Here is a 17,532-nt window from a genome sequence, read left to right as displayed (position 1 = left end):
ATTAACATTGCACTGGGCTGGTGAGATGGCTTAGTGGGTACAGTAGCTTATCACATAAGCCTGAGTACCTGCATTCAGATCTATGGAACCCACATAAAAGCCTAACCTAGCAGTCTAGGCATTTGTAATTCTGGCAAAGAAAGGAGAATCTGTAGAGATCTGAAGACCAGCTAGTCTGATGTGTACAACTGCCAAAAGCCTAATGCTAAATCAAAGGTTGTCCTCTGACTTCCACAGCGTACTGTGGCACCTGCATGTCCATATCATACACTCATAAAGGAACACATACACACACACACACACACACACACACACACACACACACACACACACACACACACACTGAGTATCTTGCACAACATGAAACATTTTGACAAAAGCCACCTGTGGAGGTGAATGTAAATGACTTCATTGCTTGACCTAAATGTAGCCTGAGCAGGCCAAGAACTAGCAGAATGCCATCTCTGCAGCAGTTTACATCCCAAGCTGGGTTTATCTCCGTGCCTCAGTTTCTCTGGCTAGAACACCACAAACAGGACAAGGGAGCATCAGTCAGTATAAACAGGTGGACATGAGGTCTTTTTGTCAAGTCCCAGGCCTAGGCCCAGTGCTTACAAGCTTTGAGTAGACCTTTGCCTTCTTTTCCATCCATCTATTTAGTAAGGAAATGATATTTGTGCAGATAGTCTATACACTGTAAGCTTGCCCCACCTAGGCCCAGACCCGTGGATAGAGACCTTTCTTGACCTAAATTGTTAAACATAAAGAACTGATTGGTATGGCCACCAAGAGAAGTGATCACATCTGAAACAAAACAAAACAACAAAAACAAAAAAAAAAACCCAAACGAACTAAAACTTTGGCATTAAGGGACAGAGCTTGAAAGCTTATTGCTACCCTTCCTTCAAAGCTCTGGGACAGCCCACAGAGCCAAAGTGGTCCAGCCTGAGGCTTACCAGGCCAAGATTCATCCAGCCTTGAAACCACAGAAGCCTGAGTCAAAGGAAGCAGCTTGACTCAACTACAATGTCTACCCAGCTGAAATCCCCCACTTTCAAAGAAAAACCCGAAGTTGCATCTGTGACAGTAGCCTAAGCAGGGTTTTCCCTGTTGCTGCTTGGTCACCTGTTTTTCTTTCCAAGCATTTCCCACCCTCTGTTTGACCCAGAGCCTTGCTTCTCTTACCTCATGAAGCTTTGAATTGGCAGAATCCCAGAGCAAGGAAACTGGCTCCTTCCCTACACCTGTTTCCCTTTCTTCTTCCCTTTTCTGATTTGTACCTTGTCTCACCACAGTGCGAGAACTTAAGAAGAAAGGGCTGGAAGAGAGGAGAGAGACAGAGAAAGGCAAACAGACAGACAGATGAAGCAGGACCTGGGTGAAACCCACAGGTACAGGAGAAAGAAAGGGAAAAGCTAGAGCTTGAGGTTCTTTGGTAGGCTATAGAACATGGAGAAAATGCACTCAAGGGTCTAAGATAACCCCATCTCTTCCCAGCTTTTGAGTCCATAAGCTCCAGGTAGAGGGAAACTGCTTCAAACATCTGTCATGAGCACCAAGTCAAAGAAAAAAGGCTTCCTTCCATCCAGCACACACTCCTATGTACTATGTTGGTTTTTGCTTAGCTCTGACAGTATGGCCACCCATATGTCCCCTTGCACACACACACTGGCTCACACCATAGCAGGAAAGATCCAGGCCTCCTATGAGCAGCATGTCTTTGTTGCTGAGGGATTTGTCCCAGTAGACAGCAATAGTCACCCTGTGAACAGTGACCACGCTGCTGACTGAGTTACGTGAAAACTGGGGTGATTGAGTCTTAAACCCAAACTTGCACCCAAAGAAAGCTTTTTGAAAGAACACTTTTTCACAGATTTCTAATAATACCAGGTCCAGAGTGGCAGACACAACCTTCAGTGAGGGTGGAGCAAACCCATTGTTCATGTGAAGGGTGACTCCAGTGATGGTCAGCCTAACCTCTTACCAAGAAATAGGTCAGCTCCTAACCAAGGCCACAGCTACACATGAATGCAGCCAACACTCTCATTTCCATAGGGCAGGGTACACCCTGGGAACATTTACTTCCATAATTGCTTGCTCCACACTCAATATTTGAAAGTAATGGAGAGGAGGAGATAAGAAGACATGAAAAAAAAAAAAAAAGAAAAGAAAGCTTCAGAGACCAGGGTCCAGGAAACAAATGTTTTCAGTAAACAGGAGATGGCAGAGATAACAACAGAACAGAAGAATACGGAACTTCATGTTTGAGAAGGAGAAAGAACGTGAAATTGGGAAGTTCAGCTCTTAAAGTAGAAGAAGCCAGCTGATGGAGGGCAGTTGATAAGGAGTACTGATAAAACAAAGCTGCTACTATTGTTTATTTAAAAAAGAAAGATGGAGAGAAGGAAGGAGAGAGAGAAAAAGAAAAGGAAAGAAAGAAAAAAAATCTATGCTCTGAAAATCCCAGGGCAAGAGGGCAGATTCAAGGCAATTCTCAAGCAGACAGAGAGAGCTTCTTTGCTGGCTAGACTGCCCCTGTGCTTATTGGACTGACCAAGGACCTTGCCAACAGAGCAGAAACCACCTCCTGCAAGCCCAGCTCTCTACATCATCAATCCAGTTTTCCCTGTGTCTCATTCTTCATGAAGTAGCCTTGGGCTGTAATGGGTTAATTAGTCAAACTATTCTAATTTGCTAATTGGGTCATATGGCACTTATCTGGGGAAATTATACATTAATAGTCACTTCTTGGCTATTTGATGATGATGGAGTCATTTAATATCTTCAGGCTTCCATTTCCTTGTCTTAATTAAAATAACGGGGATGAACATAATATCAAAGGCACTGGGTGATGTTTCAGCTGGGCCTGGTAGTGAAAATCCAGGAGGGCTCCCAGGGGCCGTTTCTAAGGCAAGGTAGGAGAGATGGAAGAGTGTCTGAAGGAAATGAACATAGCAGCAAAACTGCCAGGGAGACTGCAAGCTGAGCATAATTATTACCGCATCCTCCAGGGGGAAAGGAAGAGCCATGCAAAACGTCCCTGAGGGGCCTGGACTTCCTATTATGTTTATTAATCATCTTGATGAAAACGGAGAGTCTGCATTGATTAAATTCACTAATGATCCTACGCTGAGCAGGGGAGTAAATTCCAGAAAGGATGGATTTATAAGGTAAGCGCTAATATTAATCAACTCGTCTTCACGAAATGGGTGGCAATAAATGAAATAGGATTTGCAGTAGCAAATGGCAATGAGGGGCACCTGGCAGGGAAATATAATGAGGGCAGATCCAAGCCAGGAAGCAGTTATTCTGGAAATGGTAAGAGAGCGGGGGAGTAGAGAATGAATGCTAAGTTAAAAACAAGCTGCAAATAAACTCTCCAGGTGGATCGCAATCTTACTCCCAGTCCTTTGGTGACGAATGTTGGAGAGTGAAGCCACAAGAATGGCAGAGTTAGAAGCAGCCAGGGAATGAAGTGTGACATCTACAGGAAAGGGACCCGAGGTCCGGAAAGGCTAGGTGTTAGGAATTAGGTCAGAGTAGGAAAGCCCAGAGTAGCATGTTCCTTCTTCACTCCGTCCCCCATGGGGTGGCAGAGACTATCACTCTCTCTTACAGCCTGAGTTTATTCTCGGAATCCTTCTCGGCGATGTACTGCATTCTCTGATTACTTAGCTGTCTCTTACTGAGATCATTGAACTTCACAGGGGCAGAACCATGGCTAAAATCCAGATCTGACTTTGCCTATGGCTGCTTCCTCACCCTCTTAAGTTCTACAGTGTCAAAAGCCAACACCAGCCGGGCGTTGGTGGCACACGCCTTTAATCCCAGCACTTGGGAGGCAGAGGCAGGAGGATCTCTGTGAGTTCGAGGCCAGCCTGGTCTCCAGAGCGAGTGCCAGGATAGGCTCCAAAGCTACATACACAGAGAAACCCCGTCTCGAAGAAAAGAAAAAAAAAAAAAAAAAAGGTCAACACCAACCATAGCTTCAAGACTCAAGCATGCAGCAAACCCTACTGACTTCTTAGCCAGCATTCTCACCTTGGTCTCTATTATATTCATATTCATTTCCCCCACTCTTGTTTAGGGTGCAGTGTAGGGACAGCAATGAGAAGCGTCTACAGTTTCAGACCAGTGAGGGTTGTGTTATTTGAGAAACACATAAAACTATCTGTAAAAGGAATCCATGGAATACAAATGAATGAAGCTTCTGTCACAGGATGTGACAGAATTCATAATCTTGTTTCAAATTCCCTGAGACTAATGAGTCTTGGTTTTCTCTTGGGTCACAGAGTGAGTTTTATCTGTGCAAACAAAGCGTTTTTGAGAGAGACGGCCTGTGTGTACCAGGTCAGTTTAGTTCAGCTGGGGAGAAAGGGAGGGAGAGGAAGATCCACCTCAGCAAAATTATGAGGTAGGTGAGTCTGTCCGCCTTTCACTTCCCTATACTCCCCTTTCAGTTCCTCTCCACAGGAAGCTCATGGTGCTACTGTGAGCACACACACACACACACACACACACACACACACACACACACACACACACACACACACACACACACACAAACCAGCGCTGTCGGGCACTGAACAGGAGTTCGGGGCAGCTTTCTCAGCCTCCTCACAGACTGAGATCAGGGCTCCACCTCTCGAGCCCTTCCACCATTCCTCTCCCCCCTGGAAATGTACCCAATAGCATCAGCTCTGACTCACAACTGCACAGGCTAATAGTTCGCTGCCCAAGAATTTCCGGAGGACCCACCCTGTAGCCCAGGGGAATGAATTACTTTAGTAGAAAAATTTAGCGTGTACCTGAAATAAATTTCTCTTTAAGTATGCTGTCCAAATTGTTCTTAGCTTCTGTAAGAGGTGATGCAACCAGCTATAACCACTAAGTCCCCTATGCCAGTCTAATTTGCTAAGCACCTTGCAACACATAGGGTCCTATCACACCATGATGGAGTGCTAAGAGCTTGGGCCCTAGAGTACATTCACTCCATCTCAGATGCTTGCAGAGGTAAGTAAAGCACTCAAGTGTTCCAAATATACATCCATGTCTGAAGAATGGGCTTCTTGATAGATGCAACTAAGAGAGTATATGAAAATCACCTAGGATGGTGTTTTGCAAATATCTACGTATACCAGTCATTTCCTTTATCCAATAAATCCATCCCTCCATCCATAGTTGCTACCCGGTCCCTGTTAATTGTCATGTATGGTACTATTTAATTTGCCAAATAAACCAGTCAGTTTGATCACAAATAAAAAGAGGTATAAAACAACATACATGTCCAGGAGATGCCCAAATTAGTAGAGGTACCCACTATTTTTTTGACTAAAGGTTCAGGGATGGATCCAGGTTTCATAGGCCCTAATATTATTTAATTTTAAAAATCTTTTAAAAAGGAAACAAACAAATAAATTCACACCTGAGTACGGCAAAATTATGGTGATGGAGACCCTTTTGAGGCCGAGAGATGAGGAGCAAAAGAAGATGGGCTTGTTTCAAAAGATCAAAAGGAATAATCCTATGATACACAATTTGGCATCTTGACTGAGTGTAACATGAATGCTAACACTGCATAAGACCAAACATAAACAAATAATTATACATTAAATCCATAGGCTCTGAGAAAGATGGTGTAGGTCATCAATGCCATTTTTTTTTTTTAGTTTTAAAATTATACTGTAGATTTTGCAAGATGTTGCATTGGGAGAAAATAGGTCAAAGAAAGATTGGATCTGTTTCTTTCCACAGCTTATGAACCTGCAATTATCTGAAAATAAAAAGTGTACTCTAAATAATTAGACAGGAGCTGGGGAGATACCTTGGCAAGTAAGAGAGCTTAATGTACAAGTGTAAGGGACTGAGTTCAAATCCCTAAAACCATATGAGAAGCTGGGCATACCTTCGTGGGGACCTGTTGAGGGCAAGGTGTGAGAATTTCTGGGGCTTACTGCGAACCAGCCTAGCTCCATGTTCAACAAGAGACTCTGTCTCAAGGGAACAAGGTAGAGAATGACAGAGCAGAATCCCCATGTCCTCCTATATCCTCCATGAACACACACAGTGCAAATACCTGCATATCCACACCTATCACATACAGCTCGCACTCATGTGTGCCATGCACACATATACAATATGGATGGAAGGCCTGGGAAGGACTTGGGCTAGGGAGACAGTGGGACGACTGGGCTTCCTAGAACACACGTCTAGTTGAAGACAAAGCAGATGGATGAAAGATGAGACTGAGTAAAGATGAAACCATTACAAGTGAACATGCACACTTTCCAGGGTTATTTGTTGCCACTGCTTTTAAATACACAACAGGCACTCACCCACGTAAAGAGGTTGGCTCCACTCGCCCCAGCTTCCAGATGCTCTGCAAGATGAGCTCACAACCGCTCTCACTTGAATGGAATATGTAGAAACATCATCAATTTTTGAGATGAATCTGTTGGTGGCCAGTTTTTCTATCTAAACAGGGGAAATCAACATTATAATAAGGTCTAGATATATAATTTCTGTGGAATACCAGCTTGAGAAGTCATGTGCAGGTAATGTAACTCATTACTTAAAAATCAATAAGGTACAGTCACGAGTTTATCCTACACTGTGCCAGTGTGAGGTCTCCCTCACCCTGAGGGAGAAAGTGATCTTGTAACTAAAATATATAAAATGGTCAGCTGAAGGGCTAAATGAAGCTGTGCAGACAAATGAAGGTTTCATATGGAGAAATTGGAGTCACCTTCAACAGCATACATAATCTGTTACCTTGTCCTTCCACATCGGTAAGCCATAGTCCTAAATAGTATGTAGTTTGTGCCTGTTCATCCCCGCCGAATGACCACAGCCTCTGCAGGCTTTGTGCTCTATTGCTTGGATGGTTTTAATAGCTACCGGCCCTGTATCCACATGGCACCCCTCACATCCAACTTTCACACTGCCACCAAGATTATCCTTCTACCCTGTCATGCTACTTTTCTCCATCCTGTAAAATTTTTTGAGGCTGCTCGTTGCCCATGGCAGTGGTTTTAAAGTAGATTCTCTTTGGCTTTTAATACAAACATCACAGTAGAGTTACAAGTCTAGTGCTAGCCTTGTGTTGGGCCAGCTCGGTCACTACCCCTTGGCTGAAGGAAGCTTGCACTCTCAATCCTCTGGGTTAGTCATTCCTTTTCCTCCAACCCACCCCTAGCAGGCACAGTGTGGTTGTGGACTGGTACAGGTCAGGAAGTGCTGCTTGCTGCTCTCTGATAAGATCAGTGCAGACAGTGAGAGGAGTTTAGAAATGGAGAGCCGTTGGACATTGCTGTGACACCCACGCACATATCGGTTGGTTTGTATTTGCACATCTTTGGCTGTTTTTGTTTGGTTTTTCTAGTTGATCCTTCTTAATGTCTTTTATGAAGGTGCAAATCTACAGCAGAATAGAATGTACAAGAGAAAGCTAATCCTTCACAGAGGATATTTCTGGAAACACACACTATGATGTCCTTCTCTCTTTTCCTCAATAGTCAAGTTTCTGTCTGACCCCCACACCCTCCCCTGAGCTACACTAGACTCCATGCTGTGAAGGTTGACAAGGCTGTTGTTCCCCATCTCCCTTCTGTACTCTGTTGCTTTTGCCTATGGTAGGGAGCCTCTGATGCCATTTGCCAGAGAGAACTCATCTTATGTATCCATTTATTTTTTACTTAATTTATTTATTTTTATTGTATTGTTGTTGTATTGTATTGTGTTGCTTATATGTATGCCTATGGGAAGGCACCAGAACATCTGGAACTGGAATTACAGACAGTTGTAAATCGCCACATGGGTACTGGGAATTGAACCTGGATCCCCTGGAAGAGCAGTCAGTGCTCCTAAACACTGAGCAATCTCTCCAGCCTCACGTCCATTTATTTTTAGGTGAATTACCTGATTGGCAGATCATATGAAAGTAGTGTGCCCCATGATATGGCACATAATTTAAAATTAATAAGACATATGTATTCGTTTATTCCAGACTACAAAAACAAGGCCTTATTTCTCTTAATGTGTTACCCCAAGAAACTAATTTGTAGATATTGGTTAAATTTAGTCAAGCGGTGTTTACTTTGCTTCCGTTAATTATTTTTACATTTATTTGTTTGTGTATGACTACGTATGCCACAGCACGGATATAGAGTGAGAGGACAACTTGAGGCTGTCTGTTCTCTCCTTCCACCTGTGGGCTCCAGGAATTGAATGCAGGAAAGCATGCTTAGCTGCAAGGGCTGTTACCACTGAGCGACCTCACGGGTTCCTCATTTCTTTTATTTGTAGGACATCAGGTTGAATCCTGACTTCCATATTTCTTCTTTAGCTTTGTGATTATGAGAAATAATTCATCTTTTTTTCAGGGGTGGGGCTTAATTGCCAATAAAATGGGAAGCATAATTATATAAGTTATTATAAACAAGATATAAAATAACATAATAACATAATAAATAGCAAAATAAAACTCCAGAGGTGTAATATGTGCCCCCACACCATTGTCAAGCATGCAGGCCAGAAATGTTGAGCAGTCTTGCTGTTTGTGCAACCTGACTGCAACATACTTTTCATCTTGCAAGTCTAGAGTTGCTGGTTCAGGGTGTGTCTCGTGCTGTGCACGCATGAGCCCGTCCGTTCAATTCCTATCACCAAGTGATCAAAAATTCACAGTCTGGACACTCTGTTTCCATTAGCCAATGGGTCCTCATTTTCCATTCCCCATTTCCTAGCAACCACTGTACTACCTTCTGTTTATATGTGTCTTACTACCCTCGTATCTCATAAAGGCAGAATCATATGCTATTTGTCCTCTGTGATCCGTAATTTCACCTTGCTTGCTGTCCTTAGGTCCATTCGTATCATAGCATGTATCATAATTTCCTTTCAAAAAACAAATAATACCCCTTTGTATATGTTAATATATACCATGTTTTGTGTTTCTATGAATATTCTGTAGGCCTTTGGGTTTTGCTTGTTGCTTTCAAGTAGGAATCTTGGTATGTAGTCCAGACTTAGCCTCCTGGCATTCTTCCTATCTCAGCTTCCCTTCTGGTTACAGGAATCACAGATGTGTGCTACCAAACCTGACTCTATTCATTTGTTAATGGACATGGGGGCTGCTTTAGCTGCTTCAGCTTTTCACAGTTGGCTATTGTGAGATATGCTGCTGTGAGCATGTGTGTCCAAATATCTTTTTGAGACCCTGTTTTGAAATCATTTGCATGCATACCTAGAAGTAGAATTACAGGCTTTTAGGATAATTCTAACTTTTGGAAAACTTGCCTTCCCATTTTCCCTAGTAGTTGTATCATTTGTATTTTTAGCAAAGCTCTTACAAATGGGTTTTTATTTTATCCTTTGTGTTATTTTCAACTCAAAGTATGTCATTTCAAAACATAAGTACTGTAGGATTTATTTTTGTAAATACACCGGGGCAGGTGTAAGTCAACATTTACTTTGTTGATACTTAAAAATACCAGAGCAGTCACTGCTACTAAAACTTTTAAATCAGCAACTCTCAACTTGTGGGTTGCAACCCCTTTGACAAACCTCTATATCCAAAAATATTTACACTAGGATTCATAACAGCAAAATTACAGTTATTTAGTACCAATGAAAATAACTTGTGGTTGGGAGTCACCACAACATGAGGAACTGTATTAAAGAGTCACAGCATTAGGAAGGTTGAAAGCTACTGTTTTAAATCCTCCACAAATAACGGTGTCTAATATGGAATACTGGAATGATATTAAAAATTACCTGAAAGTAACCATTCTTTGTGTTGTAAATTTTCAATTCATAGTTAAAGCAATGGACTGGAAAGGCAGAAACTGGTTTCTCCCATTGGATATAAAGGGAAGTTTCTTCAATTTCAACTGTGACATTCATTGGAGGATTCACTTGATCTAGGTCAGAGAAGGAGAGACAGGTCAGTGGCAACTCTGTAAAACCAATAATCAGGGCTGATAGCCTCAACCCACCATTTCTAAAATATGCTTTTTACAAGGTTTACCATTGGGTCTCAGTCAACCAATCTCAAAGCCACAGGAAGTGAGTGGCTTCCCATGAGGTTCTCGGTATGCCTTTCTGAATAGATTTATAAAGGACAGAAATCACTACTCCAAATGGAAGTGATTGATTGACACCTTTGTGTTGTCAGCTCATTTCGAGGTATACCCAACAGCCCTTTAACTTTCCAAGTTAGACTGTACTCATGGACAGAACATGGACCATGTGCCCCATCTCCATTTCTCAGCAGGGGCATAGCTCTATGTAAATCACTTCTCTTTTATGGCTTCAGTGTTTATTTTTTGTTCTGTTGTTCTGTTTTGTCATATAAAACAAGAAGCTTCTACATGAAAAGAATAGATAGAGCTAAATAGGTTTTTACAGGAGAGAAGTACTTCCCATACTAGCATCAGGACCTGACTTTGGATTCCCAGTACCCAAGTGAAAACAGCTGTAACCCCAGAGCTGGGGATGGTGGTTGGATAATAGATTCTAGGGCCTGACTAGCTAGCTAGCCAGCCAGTCTAGCAAAAATGGCAAGTTCCAATCCAGTGGAAGTTTCTGCTCCCTACAAAATAAAGCAGAGAAGCAATTGAGGAAGATATTCTTATGTTAATCCCAGGCTTCTGCATGGACAAGCACACCTGCACAAATATGAATGCAGTATACATACACACATTTTAAAAAAGCGAAAGAGGAAGAAAGGAATGGGGAAGGAAAGAGGAGGGTGGAGGAGAGAAGAGAACTGTGCGCATAGTGTTTAAAAGTCTAGAGATGAGTCCAAACCACTACGAAGGACCAATGAGGATTTGAGGGCTAGCTTTGAAAGAAGAGCCAAATATTGGAAAGCCTAAATGAATACCTTTGGACTGTAGAAGGACCACACCTTGGGGAAAAGGCCAAGAATTTTTCTGGGTGCAATCTATTGCCTGTGGACACACATTTCATGAAAGCAGGCCAGAACAGATGAGCACTGCTATGGGTTTTCCTGGTGCAGTCATTCTCAATTGGGGAGAACTCTACCCTCAAAGGGATATGTTTGAGATGTGATTTGGTCACCACTCAAGAGAGGGGAATCACAGGGAAGATACAAGCTGGAAAACTCATGGATAGAGGCCAAGAATGCCACTAAACATCTTCCCATGCCAAGGACAGTCCCCTACATTGCCAAATCATCCAGGCAAACATTTATGTAGAGTTAAAGTTGGGATGCCTGTCTGAGTTATTTTTCCCCATGTTGGTTATATGGCTGTTTAATATGTGAGAGGTAGCAGGACCCTTTCCAATGCAGGAATTGTTCTATTTCATTATTCCAATGTGGGGATAAGTCTGGCTTACCAATGGCATGTGGAGTGAACAGCTGATCAAAGGGCTTGATTGCAGCATGCTTGCTTGAGCCATTAACATGCACTGCAAGCTTATCAAACCCTTTGCTGTTGATAAATGTCCTAGGAAACCAGCATGCAGTATTTCTGTTCAGGGCATCTCTGCTGTATTCTTGGCATTCTTCAGTCCAAATACCAAACCTAAATTGGAATACCAATGAGTTTTTATAAGAGAAGAGGAAATGAATAATTTGCATAAGTAAAAATAGATACTGACCTATAGTATAAGAAATACTGTGTGTCCTCGGGGGCATCCTTGCCAACAAGCCAGGTGCAGCGAAGAGACACTTGGTATGGCCTTAAGTGGGTGTGACTACTCAGGACAGTGTTTGTGGTACAAGTTAAATTAATAACCGAGGTTCCTGAAGACCCTAGGGGACCACAAATAAAAAGAGCAAAACATTGTCATGATGGCTTGTGAATTTTGTGCTTTTGCTTGAAATACTATTGATTGTGAGTCACCACAAACATCCATTTATAGAAACTCATTTGCAAAGGGTGAATTTACTGGAGAAATGAAACTAGAACTATAAAGCCTCAGATTTTGACATCAAAGAACTTTTCAGCTACTTTAGATGAAGATACATCTAAAGTGTGTCATGGAGAAGGATGTCTGAAAGTTCAAGTCTAGTGTCATGTGTGCAACAACTTCAGCACTCTAGTGCTTTATTTGTCAGTACCTGACTGTGAGGTATCTCTCCATATAATGTCTGAATTCCAGTTTTTCTAGCTGGAAAAGAGATTAGGTAAAGGAATCTCTCTAAAATCTTCTTCCCTCTTGAATCATATGAACCATTCCTTGGTATCTATGGCTCATGAATTGCATGGATTACTGACCAGGAGATGTATTTTGGAAATAACCCAAGATCTTACATTATATGAGAGACCAGTGTACCTTAGCTTGGCAGACTCCTTAACATACCATGACTTCAAATCTGAGATTTCAAATGTTTGCTTACACTGGACTTCCCCAAATTATGTCTGTCCTGCCCCAAGCACTCATAAAACAAACTTCTTGTTGTTCCTCGAGGAAAGAAAAATGTACTTGGGGGTAGAGTCATGGAGAACAAACATCCCTAAAGAGGAGACCCTGAATGATGGACGGGTTTTTATTTTCTTAAAGCATCTATAGATTAGCTTTTATCACTGTCATCTAGTGCTTTTCAATGGACAGAGGGGGTGGTTAGAGGACAGAGCCTCCTAATGCCATATAGAAGTTGGAGACAGAAAACTTCCCAGTTCCAATTCAAATAGTTCGGTATGAATTTTCACTTGGTTAGTGGCGTAAGTAAAACTTGATTAGTGTGAATGTATCGGGAGTACTAAGGGAATAATTACAACTGTAGAAACTTAACACTGAAAGGAATATCACATAGAGGAGGTTCAGTTATTCAGTAGAGGTAAGATAATGGCTTAATGCAAAATATGCAATGGCCCATATTTATATTCATCTATTCCTCGAAGTACCCTCCTTACTTAGGGGCAAGCCTGAAAATGATGAGTAAATGCAAGCATCTGTGTTATTACCAACACAGTTCAGGGGTTTCTGAATAGGGACCTTTGGGGACCCTTGCCATTTTTATGCCTCCCTTTTGCTTCCTGGCTATAGACCTCTACCACCTGCTTCTGGAGTGATTTGCTTTGTTGTTACATGGACTAAAAATAGGCCAGACAGGTCATGGGTGGAAACCCCCACCGAAGGCAGAAACAAACTAAGTCTATCATCTTACATATCTTTGTTATAGTAAAAAGAAATCTGACTATTTAACACAGGAGGCAGAATCTTCTTATCCAACGATGTAGACTGGAGAAAGACTTGAAAAAGACTCACATATGTGGAGCTAAGATGTATATGATTTAGGAAGTTACATATCCCGGGATCTGATGGCCTATCTCCTCCTTCTTGTGTTTGTGTATTTCTGTGTTAAATGTTCAATCAGAGCTATCTCTGTTTATGTGTACCAGAAACCCCAGCTTCCACTGAAGGCCAGTGTAGATCCAGGGGCGTGCTTGCAGAGGTACAATGGATGGACCTGGATGGCCTATGAGAGCTGTGGTTAGAATGTGGGTGCTATGGAGGAGATTGGAAATTATGGTGCTGGGCTAGAGAAGAGTGGCTTTCTTTCCCATTCTGAAAGTGTAAAATAGGAAACTTAGATGTCCCATGTCTCCTTTACCTGGCGAAGCTTTGAGTTCAGCAGAAACCCAACTGCTGGCCAGCAAAGAGTGGCTTCTCCACAGGATGCTCCTCACACTAGCTGCAAAGCCGTCATGAAGCGGGGCCACATATTTGCTCTCAGTCTTCCTGGTGTTATACTAAAATAAAACCCGCAAGTCATGGCACATGGCAGAGAGCAACATTAATCCGGTAGGCCTTTCACTCCACTTTGAAAATGGTAATAAGTAAAAATGGAATGAAGTAATTTTCTTAAGAAAGAGGCACTATAATATTAATAGAGTTTCTCAATGACACATAAACATATTCCTCTTTTAACAACAAATACCATATTGTAATGAAGGCTCAAGTTCCTTTAGATTCTCATCTTTAATGCCAGTCTCCTCTCCAGGAGCAACTTCTTGACAGGAAATTCTTTTAAAATTTCATGTTTAATCCAAAATGGTTAATACAAAAGCGCATCTCCCTTTCCCTCGCCTAACTACAAATGTGATACACAGCAGGTGTCTTAGCATATCTCCATCATAAATCTGAAAAATCAACTCAAGACCTTGGGATATAAACATAGGTAGTGAATGACCTTGGCCTTTACCTTGGGTTTTCCGACCGTGTACTGTACCTTTCCCTTGTACCATTTTGCTCACTACTTTCTTCTAGTTTTATTGGCATTTTAGGAGATATGCAATGCATATCAAATTTAGGAGATATCAAATTCATTCCAAGTTAGCAGTTGGTAAATATTCTGGGAAGATGACTCAGTCAACAAAGTGACTGTTGTGTGAATACAATGACTTGAGTTTGGGTCCCCAAAACATATGGAAAATTCAAGACACATGACAGTAGGCACCCATAACCCCAACCCTGTGGGTAGGGCAGAGGTAGGTGGATCCCTGAAGCCTAGTCAAAATTGATAAGCTTGCAATTCACTGAGAGACTTCTCTCAAAAAAAAAAAAAAAAAGGTCTTGGAGAGGGATCAAGCAAAGTGTCAGGCCTTGGCCTTCAGACCCCTGCATACAAGCCCACACTAACAAGTATGTAACATACACATGTGTATTCTCTCTCTCTCTCTCTCTCTCTCTCTCTCTCTCTCTCTCTCTCTCTCACACACACACACACACACACACTCTCTCTCTCTCTCTCTCTCTCTCTCTCTCTCACACACACACACACACACGAGAGAGAGAGAGAGAGAGAGAGAGAGAGAGAGAGAGAGAGGAGAGAGAGAGAGAGCATTTTCCTTGAGATAAAGCCTTCTATCCTACTGTTGCATTTTGAATAATAAGCATGGATCCTATTCACTTTACAGATGCTACTGGTAACACAAGAAGATCTTTAGTCACTGGCTGTTCTTTAGCAAGAGTTTCCTTTCTTGAAGAAGAATGCCATTTGACAATGAACATTCACTCCCGGTATTGATTGTCATCAGACCCAGCACTCACTTCATCTTCTCGTGGGGCATTTATTTTCACATGGTACTGTAGATCAACATCCCTTTGCTCTTGGTCAGGATGCGGGTCCCAGCGTAAACGAACTTGAGCTAATCCGGTGGCTTTAATGGTAAAATTGACTGGGGGTAGAAGTAAAACTAAGGGTTCAAAAAACAAAACAAAACAAAACAAAATGATACAATGTTCAATAAAGAGCACTTTTTGTATCTGGTGCTGGGAGTGAAACTCAGGGCCAGTGAATATGGGAGAGGTAGTTTAACACTGAGCTATATCTCCAGTCCTTAAAATATTTTAATTGTTTTATTAAGTAACATACTAGTTTGTTGCAGCTTATTAGAATATATGACACAGAAGTAATTTGGCAAAAGTTTCTTTAAAATTATTGCTAGTTACAGTGATTACCGGTAACTTTCATGTGGTTATGTTGACTGCTACTCATTAAAGCTGTAGTTTTTACAATGACATCATAACCAGTGAATGGGGTGTGATAACAATTTCTGGAGTTCAAATCCCCTTTCTTTGATTTTCAGAGCAGTATAGAAGATAAATAGAGCACATCAGAGGCTGGGGGGGGCATATATCAGACCTGAAACAGTTGTCTCATGGACATCTAGTTTCCATTGCATAAAAGTACCTACTTACTTGTAAGATCAATGATTCACAATGTAAAATGTATTTATTTCTCATTATGAGCCATAGCCTAAAGTATCTGAGTAGAAAAAAAGGATTTCCTTTGAAAGTGAACTATTTCACTTAATGAAGGACTCAGTACTCATTGTAGAAATGCTGTAAAACACAATGAACAATAAGAAGAAAGTAAAAAAAAAAAATTCAATTCACGTCTTATTTTGTTATGTTTTTCTGGGCATATGTTTAGACAACTTCTTAAAAATTTTCACCCAAACAAGGGCAGCACTACACAGTGTGAAACACATAATCTTGAATTTATTCATTGACTAAATTGTCAGTGTTTTCCGTTGACCTTTAAAAGTCCTTCATGACTCTGCACCTGCGTTTGACATGCAAGGGTTTCCAGGACTGTCTATGTAGTTCACCTCTATTCCAATAGCCACTGGATACTGTGGCTTTTCAAATGTAAATTAGGTAGCTAAACCCCAAAGGTCATTGTTCTAGCTGCACTCTGTACTCTTCAGCTGCTTAGTGGTTATGTGGATGGTGGCTATGTGCTGGGAGGAACCAAAATAGAATACAATCTTTATAGAGAGTTCTGGACAGAACTGGGCTGGTGCCATCCCAGTTTTCCTCTCTTAACTTAACTTCCATCATCATACCAAACTCTTAGATAAACAAGTTTCAGGCAGGGCGGGTAGAGGGGGGAATGGTACAAGTTTTTTCTTGCTTCTTGGAGGCCTTTCTTGAAATTCTCAGTGGAGGTGGGGGTCCTAAATGTCGTCTCCAGAGGCAGCTTTCTTCCATGATGCCCATATATACCCTTAGAATTGAATTTCTCACTCAAGCATAGAATTTACATTTCTGCCACACTGCTTTCTTAACTCTCCAGAGTTTATACTGTTTTATTAAATGTCTCAATTGAATGCTTATTTCAGAGAAAAACCCATTATATTTTGTAATATACTTTAACAAAAACAAACATTATTAGATAGAAGATCCTTACCCTTTCTGTCAGACAGTAAGTCAGCTTGCAGTGTTGCCCAAGCCCCCACAAGAATTAGTAATGCAGGCAGCATGATGGTCAAGTCCTATGGGAAACATGGAAGACAAATTCCAGATCATCACATTGTCATTTCTAAGGAAAGCTGGCAGCTACTTGCAACGTAAGTTCAGGTCACTTAGCAACTGCTTATGATCTCTCTTGCGTTCTAGGAGGGCAAACATAAGGGGCTTTGCTCTTGGGTTGTAGAATCATGATCTGCTGGGACAGAATAACGTGTCAATCAATAATTAATGGGAAATAAATAATTGAGACATTGCCCACAGTGTGATGTGTCTGGGGCACAATAAGTGCAAAGAGACGTCTGATTTGAGTCACGAAAGGTGAATTAAAGTTCACAATACACACAAGGAGAGATTCCACTAGAATTGCACTGAGCAAATGTGTCGAGCTAGAAGAAAATGAAGAAAGGGGGGTAGGGGAGGAGGGGAGGGAGAGGGACCTGGAATTGACATGTAAAATAATTTTCTTTCTAATAAAAGAAAGGGGGAAGAAAAAAAGAAAAGGAAGAAAATGGGAGAGGATTGGTATTCAGGACATTAGAGTAGGTCTCAGTGTGGGAAAAGTTCTAAGCAATTAATAATAAACATAAATACTACCAGCTTCATTCATGTGTTTTTAAATTGGGGGCTTAGTGGTAGTGTTACCTAGGAAGTCCTAGGTTCAATCCCCACCACCCTTTCTCTTCAAGCCAAAATGACAAGAAACTTACACTGATAATAATTTGTAATGTGAGAAACATGAACTTCCTTTTAAATTCCAGGATAAATCTGTGGTACTTTGAGTTTGGGGGAAGATGATTTATT

At 41.5% G+C, this 17,532-nt stretch overlaps 1 protein-coding gene across 1 annotated transcript in view; it reads right to left on the bottom strand.

Annotated features, from left to right (window-relative positions):
- Positions 1 to 16,742, bottom strand: part of Il5ra (interleukin 5 receptor subunit alpha) — a 28,891-nt gene extending 12,149 nt beyond the window's left edge. Inside the window, exons 1-7 of the mRNA XM_035448773.1 lie at positions 16,670 to 16,742; positions 15,025 to 15,170; positions 13,586 to 13,724; positions 11,626 to 11,779; positions 11,362 to 11,549; positions 9,775 to 9,920; positions 6,336 to 6,474 (exon numbers count right to left, since the gene is read on the bottom strand). Of these exons, the coding sequence (XP_035304664.1) occupies positions 6,336 to 6,474; positions 9,775 to 9,920; positions 11,362 to 11,549; positions 11,626 to 11,779; positions 13,586 to 13,724; positions 15,025 to 15,170; positions 16,670 to 16,742 (985 nt within the window). The remainder of the gene's footprint in view (positions 1 to 6,335; positions 6,475 to 9,774; positions 9,921 to 11,361; positions 11,550 to 11,625; positions 11,780 to 13,585; positions 13,725 to 15,024; positions 15,171 to 16,669) is intronic.
- Between the last annotated feature and the right edge of the window lie 790 nt (positions 16,743 to 17,532).

Source organism: Cricetulus griseus, chromosome 8 (genome assembly GCF_003668045.3).
Source record: "Cricetulus griseus strain 17A/GY chromosome 8, alternate assembly CriGri-PICRH-1.0, whole genome shotgun sequence".
Lineage (NCBI taxonomy): Eukaryota > Metazoa > Chordata > Mammalia > Rodentia > Cricetidae > Cricetulus > Cricetulus griseus.
This window is presented reverse-complemented; position numbering and strand designations above follow the sequence as displayed.